This window comes from Onychomys torridus, chromosome 15, assembly GCF_903995425.1.
Source record: "Onychomys torridus chromosome 15, mOncTor1.1, whole genome shotgun sequence".
Lineage (NCBI taxonomy): Eukaryota > Metazoa > Chordata > Mammalia > Rodentia > Cricetidae > Onychomys > Onychomys torridus.
Window position 1 is genome coordinate 42,658,908 of NC_050457.1, and position 26,623 is coordinate 42,685,530.

Here is a 26,623-nt window from a genome sequence, read left to right on the forward strand (position 1 = left end):
CTACATGCAGGCGGAACACCAATGCACATAAAATAAAAAACTGAACTCCAGAGAACCCCTTACTTGGAGAATGTGTCTTGTATTTATACAGCACAAAGGGGTCATTGGACTAATGGAGTCCCCACTGCAATCCAAAGTCAACTTGTCCAATGATGGAAGGTCTGGGAGGCAGGAGAGGACTCAGCCCTGTGATTTAAAATAATAATTATACTGCGGGTACAATGAGGCAAGAGCATAAAAATTTAAAACTTTTGTGTTGGGGACTGTAGCTCAGTGCGGTAGGGTATTCATATGCAGGGCGCTTCTACAACCAGTCTAGCCTTGAAAGGCATCTGCCTTCACACACTCCGTTTTGGTTTTTTGTTTTTTATTGCTTTCTTTCTTGGTGTTGCTTTTTTATTTTCATACCTCCTCCCTTCGTTTTGATTAACATTCCCCTGCCCTGTTCCTTCCTCCATCCCCCTATCTCGCTCTTGGAACTGTTCCACAAGCAATATTTCCCCACCTTCATTTTACAAAATGTTCTATCATCCCTCCTCCCTTATGGGACCTTCCCACCCCTCTGGCCCTTTTCTAGTTTCCTGGATCCCTGAGGTTCTCCAAGTTAAACACTCAAAACTAAAGAATTGTGACTGGGATCTGTGTGGGGGCCCACAGAGACTCCCTAGTAAGACCTTACTCAAGGTCAGAAACATCTGAGCTTGCTTTGCCCAGCAGGGCTCATAATGTGAAGATTGGCCACCGGCGTAGTTACCAGGTGTTTTGAAGGGTCTACACTTGTGGGTACTTTATTTCTTGAGGTCTTTTGTCTCATCATGATTAAACTCTGGGTGACTGAGTATTGACCCAGAGCTATCCTGTGTCTCTGACTTTCTCATTGACTCAGCCTTTATTTCTATTTAATACTTCCTCATTCCTTTCTCCTCCCTCCAAGAACTCTTCCGAGATCTCAGCTGGCCTCCTACAGATCTGCATATGAGAGAAAACATAAAGCATTTGCCTTTCTGGTTGGTCCTGGTTTACCTTGCTCAGTATAATATTTCCAGTTCCACCTATTTAACTGCAGATTTCATAATTTTGTTTTCCTTAATAGATGAATAAAATTATATTCTGTACACGTACCACATTTTCATTATCAATTGATAGACATCTAGGCCGATTCCACTTTCCAGCTATTGTGTATAGTGTAGCAATGAACATGGACCTGCACAGTCCCCATTGTAGGGTATAGATTTCCTAGACTGTGTTCTATTGCTCTGAACAGACACCAGGGCCATGGCAACCCTTATAAGAGAAAGCATGTAATTGGGGCTTGCTTGCAGTTTCAGAAAGTTCGTGGGGATCACGGTGGCAGGCAGGCAGAAGTCGCTGAGAGTTCTACATCCGGATCAGCGGAAGAGCCAGACACTGGGACTGGTATGTGGGCCTCTGAAACCCCAAAGCCTTTTCCCAGTGACTCTAACAAGACTACACCTACTCCAATGAGGCCACGCCTCCCTAGTGACCAGGCTTTCAAATACATGAGCCTGTGAGGGGCATTTCTATTCAAACCAACCCACTTAGGATATATGCCCAGTAGTATGGCTGAGCCGTATTTCTAGTTGGTTTTTTGTTTTGTTTTGTTTTGTTTTGTTTTAAGGAAATTTCAGGCTGATTCCCAAAATAGCTCCAGTAGTTTAGACTCCCATCAGTAGTGTGTAAGGTTTCCCATTTCCCCACATCCACATCAGCATTTGTTATCATTAGGATACTCATAAAATTTAAATCTTGTGAAATTTGGGAGGCTTTCAGGCCAAAAAAAGCCTTAAAGATAGTATTATCTTCTAGAAAATTTATCAGATTCAAGAACATACCACTATCATCAACTTAAAAGCCTAAAAACCAAAGAGGTACCTAATACTCAAAAAGAAATGTAAACTGAAGCTGAGAAGGCATGCTATTAAACACTGAACTCTAAGGCCAGTCTGGGATGCTTGAGACCCTGTCTGAAAAAAAAATTTTTTTTTTTAATGAATGAATACTGAACTCCAACGATGACTTGTTACCAAGACCTGGCATCTAGTGAAAGCCAGGCCAGAAAATAGCTAGTTTAATACATTTCCATTACAGTTATTTTGCTATGTCAGTAGTTTACCATTTCGAGTTTCTGTTTTACGAATAAAGTGGTTAAACTGGGTAGGCATGGTTAACATCCGGCACTTCGGAGGCTGAGGCAAGCGGATTGCCCCAAGTTACCTTTGGCTACATAGTGAGTACTGGGCCAGCTAGCAAGACCTGTCCAAAAAAAACCAAAACCACGGTGATTATTATTCTTGGCTAATTGAGAGGATCGATGAGATAAGATTCTTAGTTGGTAACATCTAACAATCACACATTTGGCAGGTTTTAAAAGAACCATCGTCAGGGCTGGAAGTGTGGCTCACAGGTAAAGAAGCCCTTGCCAAAAGAAGCAAGATGTTGAGATGGTCTTGGGATGCCCCATCAAGAGGTGTTTGATCTCAGGAAGTAAATATATTGATGAGCTAAGTGAACTGATGCTAATCAATATTAATTGGAAGAAAACTGACACCAAATAGCCAACACAATGTCAACTGACGATTAGATCGATTTAAGTAAAAGCACTTGCATTGGAAATTATTGTGAGCATCCATACATCTAACCTCTGCTGGTTAAGGTGGCATCAGCTCCTGGGGAGTCCGAGATAAGGGAATACCCTGAGCCTAGGAGCTGGAGACCAGCCAGAGCCAAATAGCATGGCTGGCCATCTTAAAATAAAAAACTAAATACTGGTGTGGTAAGTGCTAATTATAAAAGTCTTTGCCAGGCGGTGGCACACACCTTTAATCCCCACACTCGGGAGGCAGAGGCAGAAGGATCTCTGTGAGTTCAAAGCCTGCCTGTTCTACAGAGTGAGTTCCAGGACAGCTAGAAACACATAGGAACCCTGTCTAGACAGATAGATAGATAGATAGATAGATAGACAGACAGACAGATACATACATACATACATACATACATACATACATACATACATACATAGACAGATAAATAAAGCAAAAAAATAAAAACTTAATCAATATAAAGATAATGGTATTACCAGGCAGTGGTGGTACGTGCCTTTAACCCCAGTCAGAGGCAGGTAGAGCTACCTGAATTCAAGGCCAGGATGGTCTACAAAGCGAGTTCCAGCCAGAGCTATACATAGAAACCCTGTCTCAACAAACAAAAACAAACAAACAAAAAAGATAAATGGTATCTTTGGGGGCCTGGGAAAACAATAAAGGATAGAGACTCCTTTAGCATTCTCCACTGCTGTAACAAATTACTATGAGGGAGCTGAAGCGAGGCCATCCCAAAATACTTCCTTACCGTATTTAAAGATTACTCTTCAGAGGGACTACAGACAGAAGAGTAACTGAAAGGTTGCTCCTTCCGGGGTAGTTTGAGTCTAGTCAGAGTAAATGGCAGATGCACACAGGCTTTCCCTGAGCACCGTATACCAACCAAAGACATTCCTACAAGAGGAAGAAACTGGGGCTCTGACACTACCCCAGACAGGGATTGACAAATGTGGCTTTCTGAAGACAGACAACATGTTGTTACCTTGGAGACTTTATCAGCCTGATAACATGACCTTCAGTTGGGTGCATTTTCAGCCTTAGCTCAAATGCTACTTAAGCTTTGCTTCTCCTACCTTCCTTTGAGTTTCATTCAAACTCACAGCATATGACTTCAAAACCATAACAATGCCTTTAAAAAGCAAAGAGTGCCCAAGCTGGGCATGGTGAGCTCACACCTGAAATCCAAGCACTCAGGAGGCTGCAGCAGAAAGAGACACGAGTTCAAAGCCAGGCTGGAGCTATATACTGAGTTCCAGGCCAGCCTGAGTGACAGCATAAAAGCCTGTCCAAAAAAAAAAAAAAAAAAAAATCTAGGGGTTGGGGATTTAGCTCAGTGGTACCACGCTTGCCTAGCAAACACAAGGCCCTGGGTTCAGTTCTCAGCTCCAGAGGAAAAAAAAATCTAATTTCAAAGGTATGGTTTAAATAGGAATGCCCCACTCCCCAATACACTCATGTGTTTGAATGCTTGACCCATAGGGAGTGGCACTATTAGGAAGTGTGGCCTTGTTGGAGGAAGTATGTCACTGTGGGGGTGAGCTCTGAGGTCTTATATGCTCAAGCTAGGCCTAGTGTGGCAGCCTCCTTCTGCCTCCAGATTAAGATGTAGAACTCTCAACTCCTTCTCCAGAACCATGTCTGCCCACATGCCACCATGTTTCCCGCCATGATGATAATGGACAAAACCTCTGAAACTGTCAACCACCCAATTAAATGTTTTCCTTTGTAAGAGTTGCCATGGAAATGATGTCACATCACAGAAATAGAAACCCTAAGACAGCAGAGTAGGTGAGAGACTAAGCATACAGTTCGTAGAGCTTAGCAGTTATTATACTGCTGAGCATTTATTCCAGAGAAATAAGAATTTATTCTGTCACCAAAACCTAAACATGAAAGTTGGTAGTAATTTGATCTAGATGTCCCTGGTGAATAGTGAATGGCTAATTGGACTATTACCTGAGAGACCATTGTACATGACTACTGTGAGATATTACTGAAAAAAGAAAAGGAAGACTCAACTCGGATGAATTTCGAATAGGCTAAAAGAAAGAAAGTCAATCTCTAAGGCTATATAACATGGGATTCCATTTATACAACATTCTTGAAAATATAAAATTATGGGAATTCAGAATAGATTCATGGCTACCAGGACTTAAAGAAAGGGTGGATATGGAAGAAGTAGATGAGACTATAGTCAGGTAACCAAGGGGTCCCTGTGGCGCTGGAGATGTCCTCCAATTTCACTGCATCAGTGACAGACAATACCTGGGCTGTGAAACTGTCCTATAGCTTTGCAGGATGCTGATATTGAGAGAAGCCGGAAAACAAGAACAAAGGTTTCTCTTTTAAGCTGTTCAACTTCGTGGGAATCTACAACTACCGTAAAGTAAAATGTTCAATTAAAAAGCTAAGCCTAGAAGGTATCATTAAATATATAAAGGTAGAACCTAGGAGAAAGATATATGAACCTATGAAATTTTTTTCAATTTGCTGAATTTTTACATAGTCTCTAAGTTAGAAAAAGAATATATTAACTCTTACAATTATTCTGAGACTAGGTCGTAGTCAGACTTTTCTTTGGACCATCGGCCTACAAATAATGACATGGAGACTTTTTATTAATTATGAAAGCTTAGGCTTGTCCCACTGGCTCTTATAACTGAAATTAACCCATTTATTTTTATCTATGTTCTATTGTGTGGCTTGTTACTTCACCTCTCCATACTGCCCACACTGCTTCCTCCACCTCTGGCTGTCGACTGTGCCTTCTTCCCACCATTCTCTCTCTGCCCAGAAGTCCCAGAAGACCCACCCATCTGTCCTGCCTAGCTATTGGCCATTTGGCTTCTTATTACACCAATCACAGCAATACATCTTCACAGTGTACAAATATCCCACAACACTAAGTTCCAAGGATTCTCATAATCCAAGGGACTATGAGAATATACATATATATATAACCAAATTATTTAAAGTATTTGGAAGTAACTCTTTACCTGTGGCATAATTTGTTGAATGGTTTCTCATCAATGAGGCTTTTCTGAAGTATTGGTTGCTGGTTCAGGAAGCCATCCTGAACTTAAGAGAAAAGGATTTTACAGCTCTCTGCCCTCCACCCCATTTTTATTTCGTGTTTCCAAAGTATTTGTCCTAGTGATGGTGCTGGTCTTTTTCTCCTGAGTGGTCAAAGTTCATTCTCTAAAGATTGCATGGCTCAAACATGCTACTAATAGATGATACATTGGCTGCTATACCTTCCTGTGATGGCTTTTGAGGAGAGGGCAAATTAAAGTGACGTATGGCATTAACTCAGTTGTTTTTTAATAGCTTGGGGGAATAACTACTTTAGGGGCTTAAGCCTCAGAAACCTGAAAATTACCATAGATCCATACTGATGGTTAGGAATGTCATGTTTCCTAATCTCTATAATGGGTGTAAGAATACAGAAGCATATGCCATTGTTGTGATTTGAAGATGAGGCACCACTCCCTAAAAGGCTTATGTGTGTTGAAGGCCAGGTCCTCAGGCAGGTGCCAGATTGAAAGGTCATAAGGATGCTAACTTCATCAATGGGTTAATCCACTGATGAGTTGCTAAGAGGTGGGGCCTGCTGGGAGGAGGAGGCTCATTTGGAGGCATGTCTTTGAAGGGTAGGTCTCAGTTCCTGAGCCCTTTGCGTCTTTCTCTTCGATTTTCAAGGACAACAAGATAAGAAGTTCTGCTCTTACAGATGTTTTCTGCCACATCATGATGCAGGAACAACACAGCCAAGAGCCCACACAGACTGAGACCTCTAGAACTATAATCCAAAATAAATCTTTCCTCCTTTGATTTATTTGTAGCCAGAACTTTCTCCGGTCCTGCCTGGTCCCGCAGTCAGGACGAATCTCTTCTACCTGCATCCAAAGCCACTTGGTCCCAAGTAAACACACAGAGGCTTATGTTATTTACAAACTGTATGGCCTATGGGTCAGGCTTCTTGTTAGCTAGCTCTTATAACTTAACTCAACCCATTTCTATTAATCTATATGTTGCTATGTGGCCATGGCATTACCGGTCAGCTGGCATCTTGTTGATCCTTGGGTGGTGGGCTGGTGGTATCTCTCCTCACTCTCCTTTCTTCTCCCATGTCTTCAGTTCGAATGTCCTGCCTAATCTTATTCTGCCTCGCCATTGGCCAAACAGCTTTATTTATCAAGCAATAAGAGCAACACATATTCACAGCATACAGAAAGAGTTCCCACAGCACTTCCCCTTTTCTGTCTAATCAAAAAAGAAGGTTTTAACTGTAACATAGTAAAATTACATATAACAAAACAGTTATAAAGCAAGAATTATGGTTACAGTATCTAGTCTATTTGTAGTTGGCAAAATTAAAGAAAACATTCTATCATCTATCCTATATTTGTGAGTCCAAAGTTCCATAATCCATCTTTTATCACCACTAAGGAAAATTATAACTATCTAGTCTTCAGCTACATCAAGGACCCCAGAAGGATATAATACTACCTAAGTAAACAGGAAGTGCATTGTAAGCAACTTCCAGAATTCTAGAAATGACAGAGACATCTGAATGGCTGGACAGTCACCCAAAGTTCCTCTGCAATGTTGGGGCATCCATTTTTAGCCTACAGGTCTAGAGTTTCTGGCAGACTTTTTTTGTGAAGCAGGAAATTTGAAGGATCATCTCACCTATTGGCAAAATTCATCAGTCACTTCTCCCTGTGTCCTGCAGAACGTCTGGCAGTCTCCTCTGTGAACCAGGAACCTTTAAGGACCATCTTGCTCTGTTTTGGTGAAGTTCAGTGATCATTTTCCCATGGGTCCTGCATGTTCAGTTTATACAACATACTGTCAAGCAGTGCAGGCAAGAGCAGTTTCTTGCCCAAATGGCTAACTTTTGCCATAAAGAAAGCAGACTCCATATGGAGGTTCTTTGATGCCCATCATCTTCTCTGAAGTAGATTGGTGCTGCGAGGAGCAGACATGTCTCAATACCCAGAAAAGTCAAAGTTCTTAAAACATTTTAAATGCCATATTCTATAGGTTTTTGAAGTGTTTGAAGATTACCTACCTAATTGAAGTATATCTATGTATACCTAGAAAACTTAACTAACATGACTATAAGTTTGATTACCATAGATGACTAATTATTAATTTGTATTTCTTAATTATACATTATAATTTTAAATGAGTTGCATGAACAGAATACATTAAATAAGAGTAGAAAAATATATATATATATATACAGTATAACAAAATTAACTTTAAATTTGTATCAATAAACTAAAATCCATAGCAATGTAAAACATTTCAAACACATTGTTTTACTTAAACAAAAAAGAGGAAATGCTGTGGGATAATCCTCTTGTATACTGTAAAGATTTGTCACTAGAATTGCTTTAATAAAACGCTGATTGGTCAGTAACCAGGCAGGAAGTATAGGCAGGGCGAGCAGGCTAAGAGAATTCTGGGAAGAGGAAGGGCAGAGTCAGACGTCACCAGCCAGACACAGACCAAGCAAGCTGAGAATGCAGAACTGAGAAAAGGTACCAAGCCACATGGCTAAACATAGATAAGAATTATGGGTTAATTTAAATGTAAAAGCTAGTTAGTAATAAGCCTGAGCTAATGGCCAAGCAGTTATAATTAATATAAGCTTCAGTATGGTAATTTTGGAAGTGGCTGCTGGAAATTTGGGAGTTGTTGGCAGAACAGAAATTTCTGCCTATATTTATTCATGTATCTTTGACAGTAATGAATATCTGGCCAGCAGAGGCATCCCACAGGACAGAAAAAAATAACAGCTGTATGATGTTTAAAAGCTTACAAACAGTAACTTTTAAACATGTGTTTATGTTACTGTGTGACATGTTACTGTCTTAGTTAGTTTTCTATTGCTAGGAAGAAACACCATGACACCAAGGCAACTTATAGAAGAGTTTATTGTGGCTTACAGTTTTAGAGGATGAGTCCATGACCATCATGGCTGGGAGCATGGCAGCAGGCAGACAGGAAGGCATGGTGCCAGAGCAGTAACTGAGAACGTATAGCCAAATCCTCAAGAGGCAGAGAGAGCTCACTGGGAATGAGCCCACTCTCAGTGACATACCTCCTCCAACAAGACCAAACCTTCCCAAGCAGCTCCACCAACTAGGAAGCTCAAAACTATGAGCCTATGGATGCCATTCTCATTCTACTCATCACAATTACCTCATTTTATTATTTCAGTGACTATAAAATGGGTACTGCTATTTCTATTTTAAGATAAAGAAATTTTGGCTTGATGCATCTATAACTAGATGAGACATGAATGTAGGTCTTTAGTTCCAAGTTTGATGGTTTCTGGTGGGCAAGTCTATCTCCAGGAGGGTGTTGAGGTTCAAAATGAGAAATGTTCCTCATAAGCTCATGTATTTGAGCACTGTGATTCCCAGATGGTGGGGCTATTTGAAAAGATTATAGGACCTTTAGGAGATGCAGGCTTGCTGGAAGTGGTACTTCACTGGAGGAGGGCACTTCTCACCCCCACTTCCTGCTCTCACTGCTCTCAGTATGCAAACAAAATGTGATCAGCCGGGTTCCAGCTTCTTCGGCCTTGCCATCCCACTATTGTGGACTCCAAACTGGAAGCCAAAACGAACTCTTCTATGTTACTTCAGTCATGATATGTTACCACAGTAACGCAAAAATAACCCGTACAGAGGGGGTGGTGCTAAGATGACTGCCCTTTGTGAATGACAGTGCTACGAGACACATGGAGAACAGAAGTGCCTTCGGAGAAAGAGGCAGATGTGGCCCTGTAGCCAGAAGTTTCTCCAGTCCCACCCAGTCCTGCAGTCTCACAGCTGCTATAACATAATCACTCAGAGGCTTATATTAATTACAAACTTTATGGCCTATGGCTAAGAATTCTTGCTAGCTAGCACTAACATCTTAAATAAACCCATTTCTATTAATCTATGTATTGTCACATGGCTGTGGCATTTCCAGTCTGCTGGCATGTTCCTCCTTGGGTGTCTCTTCTGCCTCCACCTTTCTTCTTCCCGTCTCTCTGCTTGGATTTCCTGACTGGCTATAACCTGACTGGCCATAGGCCCAGAGCAGCTTCTTTATTAACCAATCATAAGAACACAGATTCGCAGCATACTGAAAGACCATTCCACAGCATGGTCCCAGTAAACGTGAAAAGTTGCTCTCATGTTCTCTTTCCCATTCACTTGCCTGGATTATAAGTATTAACCCAACATTTTTTTAAATATATTTATTTATTAAAATGTGTGTTCCATTTTACATACCAACCCCAGTTCCCCCTCCCTCCTCTTCTCCCACCTCCTCACCTCCCTCCCACTCTGCCCCCATCCACTCCTCAGAGTGGGTAAGGCCTCCTATGGTAGTCAACAAAGTCTAGCATACCAAGTTGAAGGACAGCCTAGCCCCTCCCCATTGTATCAAGGCTGAGCAAGGTATCCCACCACAGGGAATGGGCTCCAGTAAGCCAGTTCATGCATGTGGGATAAGTCCTGGTCCTGCTGCCAGGGACCCCACAAACAGATTAAGCCACACAACTGTCACTTAACCCAACATTTTATATGAAACAAGACCTTCTCACAGGAGACTTTATAGGCCACTCAAGGTTCAAGTGGATGTCTTCCCCCTTGAAATCCAAATGTTGCTATTATTTTAATGTTTATAACTCTGTATCTTACTCTAATCAGACTGCTAAAGCGGTTTATAAGCAACGGAAATTAATGTCTCACCATTGTGCAGTCTGAGAGGTCCAAGGTCAAGGCACAGGTGGATTTGTTTGGTGCCCGATGAGGGTCGTGTGTTACCTCATAGAGAGCTGTAATCTCACATGGCAGAAGGAGCAGAGTTCTCATGAGCCCTTCTGACTTAACCATTCCCCTAAGCACCATTCCTTAACACTACCACCCTGAGGGTTAAAATTTCAATACATGTAGGTATTGTCTGTGTAAATCTCTAGCATCTAATCTCAGCTTGGTCTCAGCAGTGTCAGCGGGTCTCTTGTAAATGCTTCCTTTCCTAATCAGCTTCCTTTTTCCGGCCTTGGTCCCCACAGCTGCCATCACCGGCTTCATTCACCATCCTTCCCTTCATGGTCATCCATTCATCCCTTTGTACCTGGCCTCAACAGCTTCCACCCTGCCTCTGTAGTGCCTTTAACTCTGCAGCTAAACTCAACCCTGCGACCCTGCAGACTCTGCTGCTGGGTACCTCCAGCAGCTCTCCAACTGGGTTCATTAGTATTGAAACACTGCAGTGACTCTCTGCATCCCTATCAGCTCTCTGCCTCCCCCAGTCAGGCCACTGAACTCCTCCAACAAAGCCAAGGCCATGGCCAGCTATTGAGGGCAATCAGGAATGTTTTGCAAGTTGCAGTCAACAAAAGCAATGCAGTGTGCAGATTTACTGATATTTAATAAATTCTGTTATTGTGGAAAGGTATAAACATGTCTCTCCTTGCTTCTGACATAGTGCAGGAGGAGCATAAACATTCAGTCTATCCTGCATTATTATCATCTATCTGTCTGATTTACACATATAAGTTCCTTAAGGGCCTGCATTTTGTCTTACTCACTGACAAGCTATTCACACCTAAAAAAAATGTCTGGCTTCATTATGCAGTCAGCAAATACTTCTTAAAACTAAGAAAACACGTGAGCATGTCATATTAGTTAAGCTAGAAGGAATAGGGGCTAGGTTTATGTCTCAGCAGCTGAGAACTGGCTGCTCTTTCAGAGGACCAGGGCTCAATCCTAACAACCACATGGTGGCTTACAGTCTGTAACTCCAGTTCCTGGGGATCCCAAGCTGGCTTAGGGCCTCTGCCAGCAATGGCATGCAAGTGGTACACAGACATCAATGCAAGCAAAATACCCACACGCATCTTAAAAAAAAATTTTAATAGAATACACTGATTTTGACCACATGTCAATAAAAAGGTAGGTAAGTAGTTTAAGCTAGAGAGATATGGAAACAGAATACATCAGAAGCAAAAGACCTCAGGGTTGGTATTTACATTGATATTTATGTATTAAACATTCATACTCCACTTCCTTTGATGCAAAACTTGGACTCTGTTCATCATCTAATTGATGAGTAGTTCCAGCTACTACATTACCTCCTGCTGGCCAGCAAGCACTCAGTTCAATTAGTTGACCTGTGTAATTAGAATATTGGATCTTGTAATTACTCATTCAAAATGTCCTCTCAATTTTTCTACTCTTACAGCTCAGGCTCTGGCTGCCCCTTTATGTCCAGGCTCCTTATTTCTGACTTTCAATCCTCGTTTTTCATTCTGTTGCCTGCCTTCCTTCCTCAGCCCTTCTCCGTCTAGCCTCAACTGTGAACAGTTTGCAGTCCCTTCCACCTCATAATGCTGCCGTGTTCCCACTAACAGGCTTTTCGGTTCCTGTCAGGTGGCCAGGGGATGACTTGGAGAGTTCTCTTTAAATCTGTAGTGCACTGGAGATGCCACCCAGGATCTTGTAGGTTCTACCTAGAACAGGAGCGATCACTAAGTACAGATCTTGAGCAGTGTTTATTCAGTTTTGTCATCACTGGGACAAAACACCTGGCAAAAGCAATTTTGAGGAGGAAGAATTGATACCTTGAATGTAATTGGTATATGAATAGCTCCCTGATTGGAGAAAGCACAACCCACCATGGTGGGGAAAGGAGAGCAGTTCCCAGGGCAGTGAGAACATGTGACAGGGGAGCCACACAGCTCAGTAAGAGCACCTGAGCTGGCAGTAGGGCTGGACATAACCCTCAAGGTCTGTCCCTAGTTACCAATGTCCACCACTAGGCACCAGCTGAGGACCAAATATTCAAACACACAAAGACTATGGGGGGGACACTTCACACTTATATATATGTGGAATATAGTACCTACTTTATAGGGTTGTTTGGAAGACCTAGTGAGGTATAATACAAAGTATTTACTTGAAACATAAGCACTCTATACGCATTATATTATATTTATATTATAAATACTAGCCGTAATTGTTGCTGTTAGGGTCTTTCAATATGCAAATTTACACATAGTAAAATTTCATGTGCATCAGATTCTCAAGGGTAGTTGCTTATTCCATTGCTTAATGACTTCAGGTAAGGGACCTCCAATACAGGCACCAGAGTGCTTAATCACAGGCACGCGGCCCATTCATGGACTCTACCATCCTATTATTCGGCATCTCTGCAACAACTGACACTCTGGAAGTTCTTTTTTTAACCTTTGATTTATGCTAGCTTCTCTCATTTTTTTTTTTAAATGATGCAAAGATGTGTTGCATTCTTTTGTTTCATTGTTTTAACTCTGTGAAGCTGTGTTACTTTGCCTGCCTAAAATACCTGATGGTCTAATAAAGAGCTGAACGGGCCAGTGTCGAGGCAGGAGAAAGGATAGGTGGGGTTGGTAGGCAGAGAGAACAAACAGGAGGAGACATCTGGGAGAGGAAGAAGAAAGTGGGAGGGAACAGGAGAGGATGCTAGGGGCCATCATTCCTAAGCTAGCTCAGCTCACTCTTTACTCAATCACCGCGGTGACTTACATGCCTTTATCCATGAATGGAGGCATCGTTAAGGAAGAGAAGAATTAGCTGATGTGTCTGTCTCACGGGTCTCATCTGTGTAAATTGTCTTTCTCTCTGGGGCTCTTGGGCCCTCCGTGAAATGTAACTTCATCCAGTTAGCACCAGAGACTTGTGGATCAGGAAAGTCTCCATGGGCTTAGGAAAAAAAAAAAAATCCTACATGCATAGATAGTTCAGTAAAGAGGATACAGACAGCATTTAAGTTCATGAAAAATGTTCAACATAGTTAGCCACTAGTTACTGAAAATTAAAACTAATGGCATTTCATTACCCACTCTTTTGCTTTTCTATAAATGTGACATGTCCTCTCTCTACCTGGGTTATTTTGTTTTGTTTTATAATTGGGTTTTGATGAGTCTTCGTATTTTCTAGATACATGTCTTTAGTTGGCTATGTGCCTTGCAAATATTTCCTCCTTCATATTTATGAACTGTTTCTCATTAGCTGGACTCGAAAGGTGCTCTCCCTATTCCCATGAAGTCCACTGACAGACCTGAAGTCAGTTTTGAACACAGTCTTCATTATTGCCTCTCTAACGGTGACTCGGGAAAAGGCAAGTCTATTCTAATGAACACCACTACCGCTTGAAGATTGTATGGACCAAGTACCAGGCTAGAACCTAGAACAGTGGTTCTCAACCTAATGCTTCAACCCTTTAATGCAGTTCCTCATGCTGGGAGGTGGTGGCATACGCCTTTAATCCTAGCACTCAAAGATCTCTTGAGTTCAAGACCAGCCTGGTCCATAGAGTGAGTTCCAGGACAGCCGTAACTACACAGAGAAACCCTGTCTCAAAAAATCACCACCAAGGGGGGTGGGGGGAGAACACCACCAACAAAAATACAGTTCCTCATGTTGTGGTGATCCCCAACCATAAAATTGTTTCATGGCTACTTCAGAACTATCATTTTGCTACTGTTATGAATCGTAATGTAAATATCTGATGTGCGAGCCTATGAAAGGACCTTATGAACCAATCTCAATCTGTGAGAAACACTTACCTAGAAGTACAATAAGGTACCACCTGCCTTCAAAGGGATAGTAAAGAAATAGTTTTGTTTTTTTTTTTTTAAACAAAAATTCTAGCAATCTGACATTCAAGGTTCCATGAGGACATCCTCTCAGAGCACAGCCATCTCAGGGGAGAGTCTAGCAGCTTCATGAAGTCTTCCTGGAGAACACCTTCTAAGCACAGGGAAAGGGAAGGTACCTTTGCCCTAGTTTGTGGCAGGTCCTCTTCTGATAGTGTACACCATACTTTCCATCCTCCCTTGTGGGGGACCAGCCTCCACTTTTATGACCAGGGTACTCTTGAGCAGGGAGAGGTGAGAAAGATAGAAAGGAATACCTAGACAATGAGAGAAAAGACAGAGACACAGGATAGCCTCGGGAGGGCCTGGGTCAAAATCTACCAGCCCAGAACTTTATTCCAAAGTGCTTTTTTATCACAATGCCAAGGGATGAGGCAAAAAGACCTCCCCCTGCTAGATACAACCAAGTGCAGATCCCTCCAAACACCTGGTACCCAGGCCTGTGGTCCAATCATCCTCTTATGAAGTCCTACTGGTAAAGCAAGCTCAGAACTCACTAGGAAACCTCTGTGGACTCCCACACTCCCTGAATGGAGTCTTTCTATAGTTCTTTTTGCCATAATCAATAAGCAGTGTATAAATGAAGAGGAGGGGCTTTTCTAGCGATCTTCAGTGAGCCCCACATGAGACTTATTTTTTCGAGGGGCCTCTTACCATTGTGCAGTATCCAGTACTCAGAAGTGAGCATTACCACAGTCCCCAGATGGAGCTGAGTCTCAGTAATCTCCGGGCATAATTTCTGTAAAATGAGCATATTAGAGTGTCTACCCCACAGGATATGAGGATTACATAAAATGATACAGGTGAGACTCTTAAAACAGTAGCAGACACACCATTTAAAAAAATCAATGAATTTGCTGGTTGCACATTACAAATCAAATTCATTCATGTTACCCCAAGTCCATCTCTAATATTTCCTAAGCATAGGGCTAAAATTATGCAACAGCAAGTAGGGAGGTAGCCAAGGATGTCTCTGAGTTATCTTCCCTGGTACCAAGAGCTTATAAATATTCCCCAATATCAGAATGGATATGGATGCAGACAGACTGTATTCTCACCTAGTAAGGCCTGTGGTAGAAAAGGTGAATATCCACCATGAAAGGGTTTAACAGGAGGAGCTGGCAGTGTAGCTCAGTAATGAGGACAAGCTTAGAAGCCACAAGGCCATGTGTTCAATTTTAGTACCCACTCACCCCCCCCCAAAAAAAAAACTGTTCAAGGGAAACCGAGGGGCAGCAATCAAAAGCCTGGCACAGATCTGGGACAGCTGCTTCAGTAAGAACATCTCACTTTCAGATCTTGAACAATTTCGGGTCTTCTCTAAATACTAAAGAAGGCCAATCAAGAAGTAACTGTTGTGGATATCGCTCTGTGTAAATAACGTTCTGATTGGCCAGTGGCCAGGCAGGAAGTATAGGTGGGACAAGAGTGAAGAGAATTCTGGGAAGTGGAAGGCTTTGGGGGGAGACACTGCCAGCCACCACCATAAAAAGCAACATGTAAAGACACTGGTAAGCCACAAGCCATGTGGCAAAGTATAGACTAACAAAAATGGGTTAATTTAAGATAGAAGAAGCAAATAACAAGAAGCCTGCCACTGCCATACAGTTTCTAAACAATATAAGTTTCTGTGTGCTTTTTTGGTTGGGTCTGAGCGACTGTGGGACTGGCGGGTAAGAGAGATTTGTCCTGACTGGGCCAGGCAGGAAAACTCTAACTACAAATGGCATCCAACATGTTGGCAAGAATTTCCACCTAAAACCTGAGAAAAAAGATTCTAAAAGGGAGCTAAAAACAGCTTCCTAGTTGTCTCTCTCAAGTTAATGGCAGCCTGCTGGTTTGAGCTACTATGGCAGGTTCCTGGCGTGATTGTCTGACCTGCAGTGCGGCGGGAATGAGGAATCTACAAGCGGCACTTTACTCTGCTGCGTGGTGGATTTAGCCTTTGCTAGTTAAAAAAAAAAAGTTTCTGGATAATGCACTGCTTTGATAGAACTGCTTCTGATAGTTGATGGTACACATGACTCCAGACCCAGAGCTGGTGGTAAACTGTACCACCGCCATGTTGGGAAGCTGAGGTGGGCGGAGCCAGCAGCCACAGCGGTGTTTCAGTCTTACAAAGATGGATATTACACAGAGAATCTGGTTTGTCTTGTCTTTGGGATTTTTAACTGCAGAAAAAGATTTGATCGTAAAAGCTGTTGAGTTAAATAAATATGTAAATTTTAAAGGTACCTTGACTTCAAAATTTGGATATAAGGATATGTTGCTTTGGAAAAGAGTCTCTGCTTTTGTTTCCACAGAAAGCCAGAGGCTGTGGGTTTGTTCCAGATTAAGATACATCAGGTTTGATCAGCCAAGACCACCTGAAAGGTCTCCGATGACACCATGGCCCAGATGATCCAACATCCAGAATGGTTTCAAGGCAACTGGCTCAGATGTTTGTCCTCACGGACTACTCCATAATCCTAAAATTTTCTTTGTTTCCCCATAAGATACAGTGCCCCCCTCCAGCAGGAAGTAGTAAGAGAAACTACGCCCAAATTCCCAAAATTATCAAGCTGGCTTTGGAGATGGAATTGGCTCACTCCTTCTCTAAACCCAGGCATATTGTTAAAAGAAAAGGTTAAGAGATTCTTGTGTCCCAAATCAGAAGAGCCCTCTGGTGTAGGACAGAGAAAAACCAATATTTTTATTTAAAGCAGGTTGATAATAAATACAATCTCTTTCTAAAGATAAAAAGGGGATATGATATAGATATGATAGGATGAAAGGGTAGATTAATGAACTTACTTCTAAAGAGCAACAACTCATTTAAAATATTTTACATTGGTATAGATTTTAGTCTACTGATACAAACTTAAAGTTAATTTTGTTATACTGTGTGTATATTTCTACTCTTGTTTAAGGTATTATGTTTGTACAGCTCATTTAAAATTGTAATGGATTATTAAAAATAGAGTAATAACTGGTCGTCTATGATAATCATACTCATAGCCATGTTAGTTAAGTCTTCTAGGTATACACAGAGATATTTCAGATAGACAGGTAATCTTCAAACACTTCAAAGGTCTACAGAATATGGTATTTAAAATATTTTTAAAATTTAGACTTTCTGGACAGTGAGACATGTCTGCTCCTGGCAACACTGATTTACTTCAGAGAGGAGGATGGGCATTGAAGACACTTCATATGGAGTTTATCTTCACCTTGGCAAAAATAGCCATTTGGGCAAGAAACTGTTCTTGCCTGGACTGCTTGATCAACTGGACATGCAGGACCCATAGAAAGGTGACCACTAAACTTTGCTTGACAAAATGGTCCTTCAGGTTCCTGCTTCGCAGAGGAAACTACCAGACATTCTACAGGACACTGAGAGAAGTGACCAAGAGACTCTAGCCCTGTGGGCTGAAGACAAATGCCCCAACTTTACAAAGGAACATTAGGTGACTGTCCAGGCTGCCAGCTGTCTCTGTCTACTCTTGAAAGACTCCTGAAAAATGCTTGCATCCTTCTCCCGGTTCTCAGGTAATACTGTATCCTTCTGAGGTCTTTGATGTGGTTGAAGGCTAGATAGTTATAATTTCCTCAGTTATAATAAAAGGTAAGTTATATATAAAACCTTAGACTCACAAATATAAGATAGGATATCTTCTTTAATATTGTAACTGTAATTCTTGCTTGATAATTGTTTTGTTATATGTAATTGTACTACGTAAAAGTTAAAACCTTCCTTAAAAAAAAAAAAGAAAAAGAAAAGGGGAAGTGCTGTGGATATCGCTCTGTGTAAATAAAGTTCTGGTTAACCAGTGGCCAGGCAAGAAGTATAGGCGGGACAAGAGAGAAGAGAATTCTGGGAAGTGGATGGCTGGGGGGAGACACTGCCAGCCACCACCATAAAAAGCAACATGTAAAGACACTGGTAAGCCACAAGCCATGTGGCAAAGTATAGACTAACAGAAATGGGTTAATTTAAGATAGAAGAAGTAGATAACAAGAAGCCTGCCACGGCCATACAGTTTGTAAACAATGTAAGTTTCTGTGTGCTTTCTTGGTTGGGTCTGAGTGGGTAAGAGAGATTTGTCCTGACTGGGCCAGGCAGGAAAACTCTAACTACAAGTAACTTGTGAGCCAGGCATGGTGTACATGCTCGTAATCACAGCCCTTGGGAGGTGGAGGCAGGTGGATCCAGTGTTCAAAGTTGGCCTCAGCTACACTGAAGTCAGCCTGAACTGCAGGAGACTTTAGTCTCAAAAAATGACGAAGACAAAAAAATAAGGGATTGAGAAGAGATGATCACTACCCATAGCCACACACATTTTAAAATGCCGAGAGCATCGTCTCCAGCCAATTTTTAAACTGAAATCTTGTGTATCATTGAGCAAGAGCACAAATCATTTACTCATGGTTGCACTCAAGAAAACTGTACTTTCTTGTCGAGCTATGTGACAGCATATTCTCGTGGTTAATTAATAAAGGTTAACAAGGAAGTTTGGGCCCTACTTGAAACGATCCTGTAGATGAAAACTGAGAAAACATTAAGCCTTCCTTAAATCACAGGACTAATCTCAGAATTCTGAAGATGGTTCAATCCAATTGTAAGGGCATCTATTTCTCCCTCTTTTCCATTACTTACATTTACCTTTCACTTGGCATTAGCACCATCAGCCCTGACAAAAAACAACAATTTACACATAATTACTAGAATTGAGCTGTGCAATGCAGCAACCAGTAACTACATGTAGCTCTTGAGCATTCTAAATGTGCCTGGTCCCAACTGAGATGTGCTTTAAGGGTAAAATACACATTAGACTTCAACTAATTTTCAGAAAGAAAGAAAAAGAGAGAAAGAGAGAGAATATGCCATTCCCATTTAACATTAATCACATGTTGTAATGATACCATCTGAGTCTATAGGAATAAGTATATTAAAATTATTTTCATCTGTCTTTCATTTAAGGAGGCTTCTATCACATTTACAAAACACCTAAATGGCTTGCAATGGTTGCTCGCGTGTTTTTGTTTGTTGTTTGTTTGTTTAAATGGACGGCGCTGGTAGAAGATGCAAGAGGGCTGAAGGAGCCGTGCAGTGAAAGGTAGGGCATTTCCTAAAAAGTTTCCGGAGGGGAGAGAGACAAGGGAGGCGGCGGCGGCGGCAGCTGGGTAGTAGACGCGACCTAGTGTGGCGATGACACTTGGTGGGAACTGGAAGGCGGGCTGTGTTCGGATTGTCTGCACGCCCCTCCTCCGCAGCTAACGGAGCAGACGGCCGGGCTGCGGCCCGGGCCCCCTTCGCCGCCAGGCCTCGGGGTTCGGCCGGAGCACTATCCCTGAACACACCTGCGCGCCCACCTCGGTGCGCGTCGGCGAACCCTGGCGCGGCGCCCACGCCCCCTCCCCCCGGATTATTTTCCTGGCACCAACCGTCAGTCTCGCACTTTTTCTCCAGAGAACTAGCCGAGGAGGTCGGAGTCGCCGGGTAAGCGTCGCCCCCACGTCCCCCTCTGCCCGACCCCGGGAGTGGCGAGACGCGCAACGCGGCCGGCTGCGGAGCCGCCTGCTGGCCCGGATTCCTCCCCGGCTCGTCCAAGCGGCGGGGGGTGGGGAACCTCGGCCGCCCGGCCGCCCACCCGCCCGCTCGCCCGCCAGCCCGCCCGCCCGCCATCGGCGAACGCGAGCAGCCGTCGCCAGCCGGCGGGAGGGCAGCCGCGCCCGGGGCCTCCGGGCCGCGGGGGGCCGCTGTGACCCGCCTCGGCCCCACTGCGTCGCGGGCCGGACGGGCGTGGGGGGGGGGGGGGGAAGCGGAGGCTTAAGCGAAGAGCGTCCGCCAGCCGGAGGGAGCCGGGGAGGCGGGCGCTGTGCTGCGGCGCGTCGGCTTGGGGGAGCCCCCCCACCCCCCGGAGCGCGGAGGACCGAGCAGGGCCGGCCGGCCTCCTCCATGAGGCCTGAGTGAGGCGCAGCGGTGACAGGCGGCCCGCGGCGCCTCCCCGCGCGTCCTCTTCGGGAGCAGCGGCGGCGGCGGCCCCCGTGGGGAGAGCAGGAGCATGTCGGACAGTTTCGATCGGGCTCCAGGTGCTGGTCGGGAGCGGAGCCGGGGCCTGGGCCGCGGAGGGGGCGGGCCTGAGGGCGGCGGGTTCCCGAACGGAGCGGGGCCTGCGGAGCGGTCGCGGCATCAGCCGCCGCCGCAGCCCAAAGCCCCGGGTTTCCTGCAGCCGCCGCCGCTGCGCCAGCCCAGGACCGCCCCGCCGCCAGGGGCCCAGAGCGAGGCCCCCGCCGGCTCCGCGCGGCCTCCCCGACCTGGGGCGCTCCCAGGTACGGAGCAGCTCGAGGGGCCCCGGTGCTCCCGGGCCAGCCTTCCCCCCACCGCGGGCGGCCCTTGGCGCACGCCGAACCCGCGCCCCCCACACCCCACCCCACCCCCCGGTTCCCCGAAAGCATTCCCCGAGGGGCCCCGCTCGGCACCGGGTAGGAGCTGGGTTTTGGAAGGAGGTGGTGGCTGGAATCCTTTGTGCGCTCCGGCTGGGGGAGGGGCCGGGGGCCCCCCGGTGCGAGGTCTGGCGCCCCGGGTGGAAGTCGAAAATCCGCCTACCTCTTCTTCCCCGGTGAACCCGGGGGGGCCCCCCAGGCGAGCACCCTCTTCTTAACCAAACTCCTTAGAGAGGGAAAGGGTGGGACAAGCTCTCGAACGTTCGTTTTGGGAGGCAGGTACGTGCCCTGGTGAGCCAAAGCAAGGCTATTGTTCCTTTTTTTTTTTTTTTTTTTTTTTTTTTGGCGAGCCCTTTGTAGGACTCTTAACCATCTTACATTTTGTATTTGAACTCCTCAAATCCGGAAGTTCTCCGACGGTTTCTCAGTACGTAGTAAGTTGTTATATACAAAGGAATGAATACATCTAGCATTGCTTTTTTTTTTTTTTTTTTCCTCCTTTCTCAGAACAAACGAGGCCCCAGAGAGCTCCACCTAGTTCACAGGATAAAATCCCACAGCAGAACTCAGCAGAGTCAGCAATGGCTAAGCCCCAGGTGGTTGTGGCTCCCGTACTCATGTCTAAGCTGTCTGCGAACGCCCCCGAATTTTACCCATCAGGTTATTCTAATTATACAGTGAGTACATTTTTTTTTTCCCTCCTACAACCCTGGGTTAATACTATCGAAAGAATGTGGTTAGTCTTTCACTAGAGTGTGCTGGCTGCTTTCTGTACTACACACAGAAATGTCTTATTCATTGAAGGCCTGATTCCGGAATATCATTTGTAGTTATATTCAAGGTATTGACTGTTAAGCTTGTGAGACTGGGAATTCTTGTCTGCTTGTTTCATCGTTGTGTTCCTAGTACTTAAAAGTATATAGAAAATAACGCAAACCTGGTAATAAAAAGCCTAATGTCTTGAATTTGTAAAACTAAAAATCTGCTTCTGAACCTTATGGACAACCTGTCCAGTGAGTGGCCAGGAAAGCGGCCTTTAATTTGATTTTAGCCAGGTTGTAGAATATTCTTTGGTGGCCTTGGAGTAAATAGCCATTTTTGCTGTAAATAGGTAGTTTAATGAATGTTGAGAAATGCACATCTGGGCTCTTTATTTCTAGAGGAAGTTCATCGATTATGTTAAAATATTTCTGGTGCTGTTTACATGTTGTATGCAGAAATACTGTGAACGTTTCTAGTTGGTTTTTGTTGTTTATTTTGTTTTTGTTTTTATTTATTTATTTTTTGCATGTTTTGATTTTGAGGCAAGCAAGGCAGTCCCCCTGCTCAGCCTCCCAGGTCTGGAATTACAGCATACTTGACCACGCTTCATATGTAAGCAATTTTGGTGACATGTTTACATAAGTGTACACAGGTATAAAGAACTTTTCTCACGTTTTTTTCTTTGTCAATAATGTAGCAAATTTTAATTGGTCCTAGTTTTCTTGGTAGAAGGCAGCACAAAGCCTAGTTGGACTATGGAGGAAGAAATTTGCTGTGCTTGTTAAACCCAGCGGAGTCAGGGGTAGAGATTAACTTTAGAAAGGAGAGGGATAATAGTAGTGAATTGGAAAGATGACTGATACTCCTTAGCATGAGGCCTCACTCTTAGTCTGTGGAGTGATAACACAGTGTGAACCCTGCTCTGAGTTAGACGGCTAGCATCACTGCCAAAGAGAAAAAATGTCAGCATCCTCCTCTAAGCCCCATGTATGCCCTTAGAATTAGCCCTCATGCCCAGGTATAGCCACTGGGGCTTTGTTTGGGGTTTGTTTCAGATAGTTTTGATATGTATTCCTAATTGTCGTTGAACTTGATAGCCACCTGCCTCACAGCCTCTCCTGTGCTGGCATGTTACAAAGTCATTTTTCAAAGCTTCCATAAATGAAGGTCTATAGACTAGATTGCTGCTCTAACTCTACATCTAAATTCATATTGTAACATACAATTTGAGGTGATTTATGCACATCACTTGACTATATCAAGGTTCCATTTGTCCATTGATGGAAGGATAGCTTCTACTTTGGGGCTATTGTGAATAAGATCATTGTCTCTGTCCATGTCCTGACTGAGCTATTCCTTCATTTCTGCTTAGTAGTAAAAGTGGAATTTGGGCAGCCAGCCTTAGTGGGAGCAGCTGTCTGTCTTCTCTAAGAGCTCACTCCACTCTAGCTTCTTCAAGGTCTACTTGCTGCTTGCTAGTCTTCCCAGCCAGCACTGGTAGTTTCTGTTGAGCATCCTGATAGGTATGCTGTAGCTCATTGTGGTTTCAGTTTCTGTTCTTCTTACAATTCATGACTGCATACCTTTTGGAATCCGTATTTGGTTCTCTTCTTGTTTGACACATGGAGAATCTGCACTTTGTGGAAATAGAAACTCCATGCATCTTTTAGAAAAAATGCTTTGGGGCTAGAAAGGATGAATATGGCAGGAAGAGCAGTTGATCTGGTGAAAGAGCCATTTGTCATGAAAAGTGGAAATTCAGAGTAGCTTGCCAAGAGTTGTATTGTTCAGCAAGGGAAGGAACTATTGAAGAGCTGTGAGTAGTTGAGTAATGCAGCTCATAAGAATGTTTACTTTGGGGACTGGGGAGATAGATGGCTTAGGTGTTAAGAACACTTGCTGCTCTTCTAGAGGACCCAGGTTCAATTCCCAGTACCTACATGGCAGCTCATAACTGCAGTTCCCGGAGATACGGTGCCCTCACATAGACATACATGCAGGCAAAACACCAGTAGACATAAAAATAAATCTTGAAAAGAAAAATTAAAATAAAAAGAATGTTGACTTTTTAGCAGCCATAAACAGTTACCCATTTGTCTATTTGTTTTCCTCCTTGTTGACATGGACTATTTTATAATAAGAGAAATACTGGTTTTGTGGGGGTTTTTTGTTTTTTTTTCTTTTCAAAGTCCTGAATACAGTTCAGATGACCTTTTAATTATGAGTACATATGTCTCTGTGTGTGTGTGTGTGTGTGTGTGTGTGTGTGTGTGTGCAGGTGAGTACGTTTGAGCAGGCCAGAGAGACCAGATCTCTTTGGAACTGGATTCATAAGATGGTTGTGAGTGGCCCATGTGAATGCTAGGGAAGGAACAAGGTCTTCTTCAGGAGTGGTACATGCTCTTTTTTTCTTTCTTTTATGAATGATTTGTTTTTATTATGTACATTGGTGTTTGACCTGCATGCATGTCTGTTTGAAGTTTTAACTGTTGGATCCTCTGGAACTGGAGTTACAGACAGCTGTGACCTGTCATGTGGATGTTGGGAATTGAACCTGGATCCTCTGGAAGAATAGGCAGTACTATTACCCACTGAGTCATCCCTCCAGCCCTGTGGTATATGCTCTTAACCACCAAGCCGTCTTCTCTGTTCCACCACCACCACTTACCTTGAATCAATCTTGTCTGTAGGAATTCTGTGATATCTATGAGTACATCAACTTCTGTTGAGAGTACTAAAACAAATGATGAATTAGAAGCTTCTTTGGACCTTGATACTTGACCTTCTATTTTTCAAGGAGTGTTTTAATTAGTTGTCAACATTTAAGTAGGATATGGAAAAGTTTACTGTTACTAGTTTCTGTTCAAATCATAAGAAATAGCCATAATGAACTGGAATTCTAAAAACAAAAACTGGGCGAAGCATAATGGCAGCTTCACCAACAGTTTCTTCCCTGGCTGGCTACCTTTGTGGTGATTCTGGATCCCTGGGCTTGCTCCCTTGCCCTAGTATTTTCTCAATCTTATTTGCACTAATGTTTACTCATAGTCCAGGTTAGATCTTTTCTAATCGTTGAGTACAGAGTGGGAGAGTCCTCATTGGGCCCAGCTCTTCAGATAAGCTCCTATGTGGGAAACGTCTCCTGATAAAGATCCAGAGTTAGCTAGATTCCCTCACTCCACAAATAGTCAATACTCGATGATGAGTCAAGTCTGGTCAGGAGGCACGGAGTGGAGAAAACTGTCTTTACTTCTGTTCTCTAGTGGCCTGTCTCCTGTATCCAGAAAGTCTACCCTTTCTAAATAGTTGGATCAGTGAGATGGCCAGCAAAGTAAAGGGAGTTGCTGCTAAGCAGATGACCTAAGTTCAGTCCCTGGGACCCACAGGATGGGTCCTGAAAGTTGTCCTCTGACCTCACACACAGGTTCACCCACAACCATGCACCCATGCATACACATATACAACCTGTGTGGTAGTTTTTGAATGTGCCATTTTAGCTCCTTCAAAACCCTGTGCTCCTTGTCTTCAGTCCTTCCTCTGACCCTGCTTCTAGAATTACCTTTTCATGCTGTCTTAGCAGGTTACTGTATCCGTCTGTCCTCAAACGAATATGGCTATTATATGTAATCATAGTTTACCTACTAGTAAAATAGCTCCGTGTAGGAGCTCAAAAAGCATTAGTTTGTAGAAATGTTTGTGTGTCACCACCAAAAAGGCTTTTGTTCCCCTAAAAGCATCTTCAAGTTACTACTGCTTTTTTTTCTCTTGTTTTCAGTAAGAAATTTATCATTAGTACTGCTTTTTTTCTTTTTTTGGTTTTTTGGTTTTTCAAGATAGGTTTTCTCTGTGCAGTTTTGGTGCCTGTCCTGAATCTCGCTCTGTAGACCAGGCTGACCTAAAACTCACAGAGATCTGCCTGACTCTGCCTCCTGAGTGCTGGGATTAAAGGCATGCACCACCACCACCTGGCTGGTACTACTTAATTCTTACTGAATGCAGATCTCTGCAGTTTGATCCCCCTAGATACGTTGATACTATTTTTATAACTGTAAATAATCTGATTTTTAAATATGTAGTCTTCTTAAACTGCCTTCCTCTTAGGCTCTGAACACAATATAAAAATCTGTTGAGTTTCAAAGTTCCATTGTGCTATGTCCTGTGGTAGATGTCAGAGTTACCTTTTGTAGTCTTTAAAGATCTCTTACGTAGCTCTCCTTTGATTTCTGAGCTGATGTTTCTCTGTCATGCCCATTTTATTACCTCTTTTGTGAATCCTGCCTGCTCTCAGAATCTGATATCTGAATCACTTTCCTTTGTATGAACAACTCTCAAATCTCACTTTTTAGAACTCTAGGTGTGTGTCTCCATTTCTTTTACTTCTTTAAACTCAAGTATAAAACAGTTTTCTTTTCTTCTAACATGGTTATGGCAGGAACTTAGTGTGTTGACTCTTCTCCATCCTTTTCATGGTTCAGTCCAGCTAACCTAAGTAGTCTTGATCCTTCCACAGTTCAGTGTCTGGTCAGGTTCCTCTTTCCATGGACTGGGATTAGGTTCTCCGAACAGTCCATAGAAAATACCTTCATGAAAGGTGTATTTATAAATTAGTGGTCCCTCGTAATCTCTTGCTATAAAGTTCTAAGAAAAACAAAGCTTGAAAAATATTCTTCAGCCTGGAAGTCAGTTGTCTGCATCTTGAAGACAGAAAAATTCTTTGGAAAAGAAATCTGATGCTAGAAAAGTGATGCAGACTTTGATTTAAGTATGGTGCACTGCCTCTCTGTTGAAGATGCTGTTATGATGGTGGGCCTAAGGGTCCTCTGTTCTGTATTCAGAGGAGCTTGGTTCTTTTTCTTTCTTTTAATTTTGTGTGCATTGATGTTCTCCCTGCATTATGTCTGTGTGAGGGTGTCAGATCCTTGGAACTGGAGATACACAGTTGTGAGGTGCCATGTGGGTGCTGGGAATTGAACCAGGTCCTCTGCAAGAGTAGCCAGTACTCTTAGCCGCTGAGCCTCTCTCTAGCTCCCCAGAGCAGCTTTGCTTTTACTTACCAGACTTGAATTCTGTTTTGAGGGTTCTATTGATCTTATATAAAGCTGAC

General features: G+C 43.3%; 2 protein-coding genes across 4 annotated transcripts in view; one reads left to right on the forward strand and one right to left on the reverse strand.

Annotated features, from left to right (window-relative positions):
* Window positions 1–11,533: 11,533 nt before the first annotated feature.
* Window positions 11,534–20,271, reverse strand: LOC118596511 (translation initiation factor IF-2-like). Its single transcript, XM_036207446.1, has 3 exons — window positions 19,756–20,271; window positions 14,986–15,070; window positions 11,534–11,805 (listed from the first exon to the last, which is right to left on the reverse strand). The coding sequence occupies exons 1-3, from the start codon at window positions 20,269–20,271 to the stop codon at window positions 11,648–11,650; spliced, it is 759 nt and encodes a 252-aa protein (XP_036063339.1). The 3' UTR covers window positions 11,534–11,647.
* Paip1 (poly(A) binding protein interacting protein 1) overlaps window positions 19,578–26,623 on the forward strand; it is a 28,213-nt gene continuing 21,167 nt past the window's right edge. Inside the window, exons 1-2 of one of the 3 annotated variants that reach the window (XM_036207444.1) lie at window positions 19,578–19,810; window positions 21,265–21,434. In XM_036207444.1, the coding sequence (XP_036063337.1) occupies window positions 21,339–21,434 (96 nt within the window). In that variant the 5' untranslated portion in view covers window positions 19,578–19,810; window positions 21,265–21,338. Of the gene's footprint in view, window positions 19,811–19,977; window positions 20,644–21,264; window positions 21,435–26,623 lie in introns of those variants that run through there. The other 2 variants (XM_036207441.1, XM_036207442.1) reach the window with 2 other exon arrangements.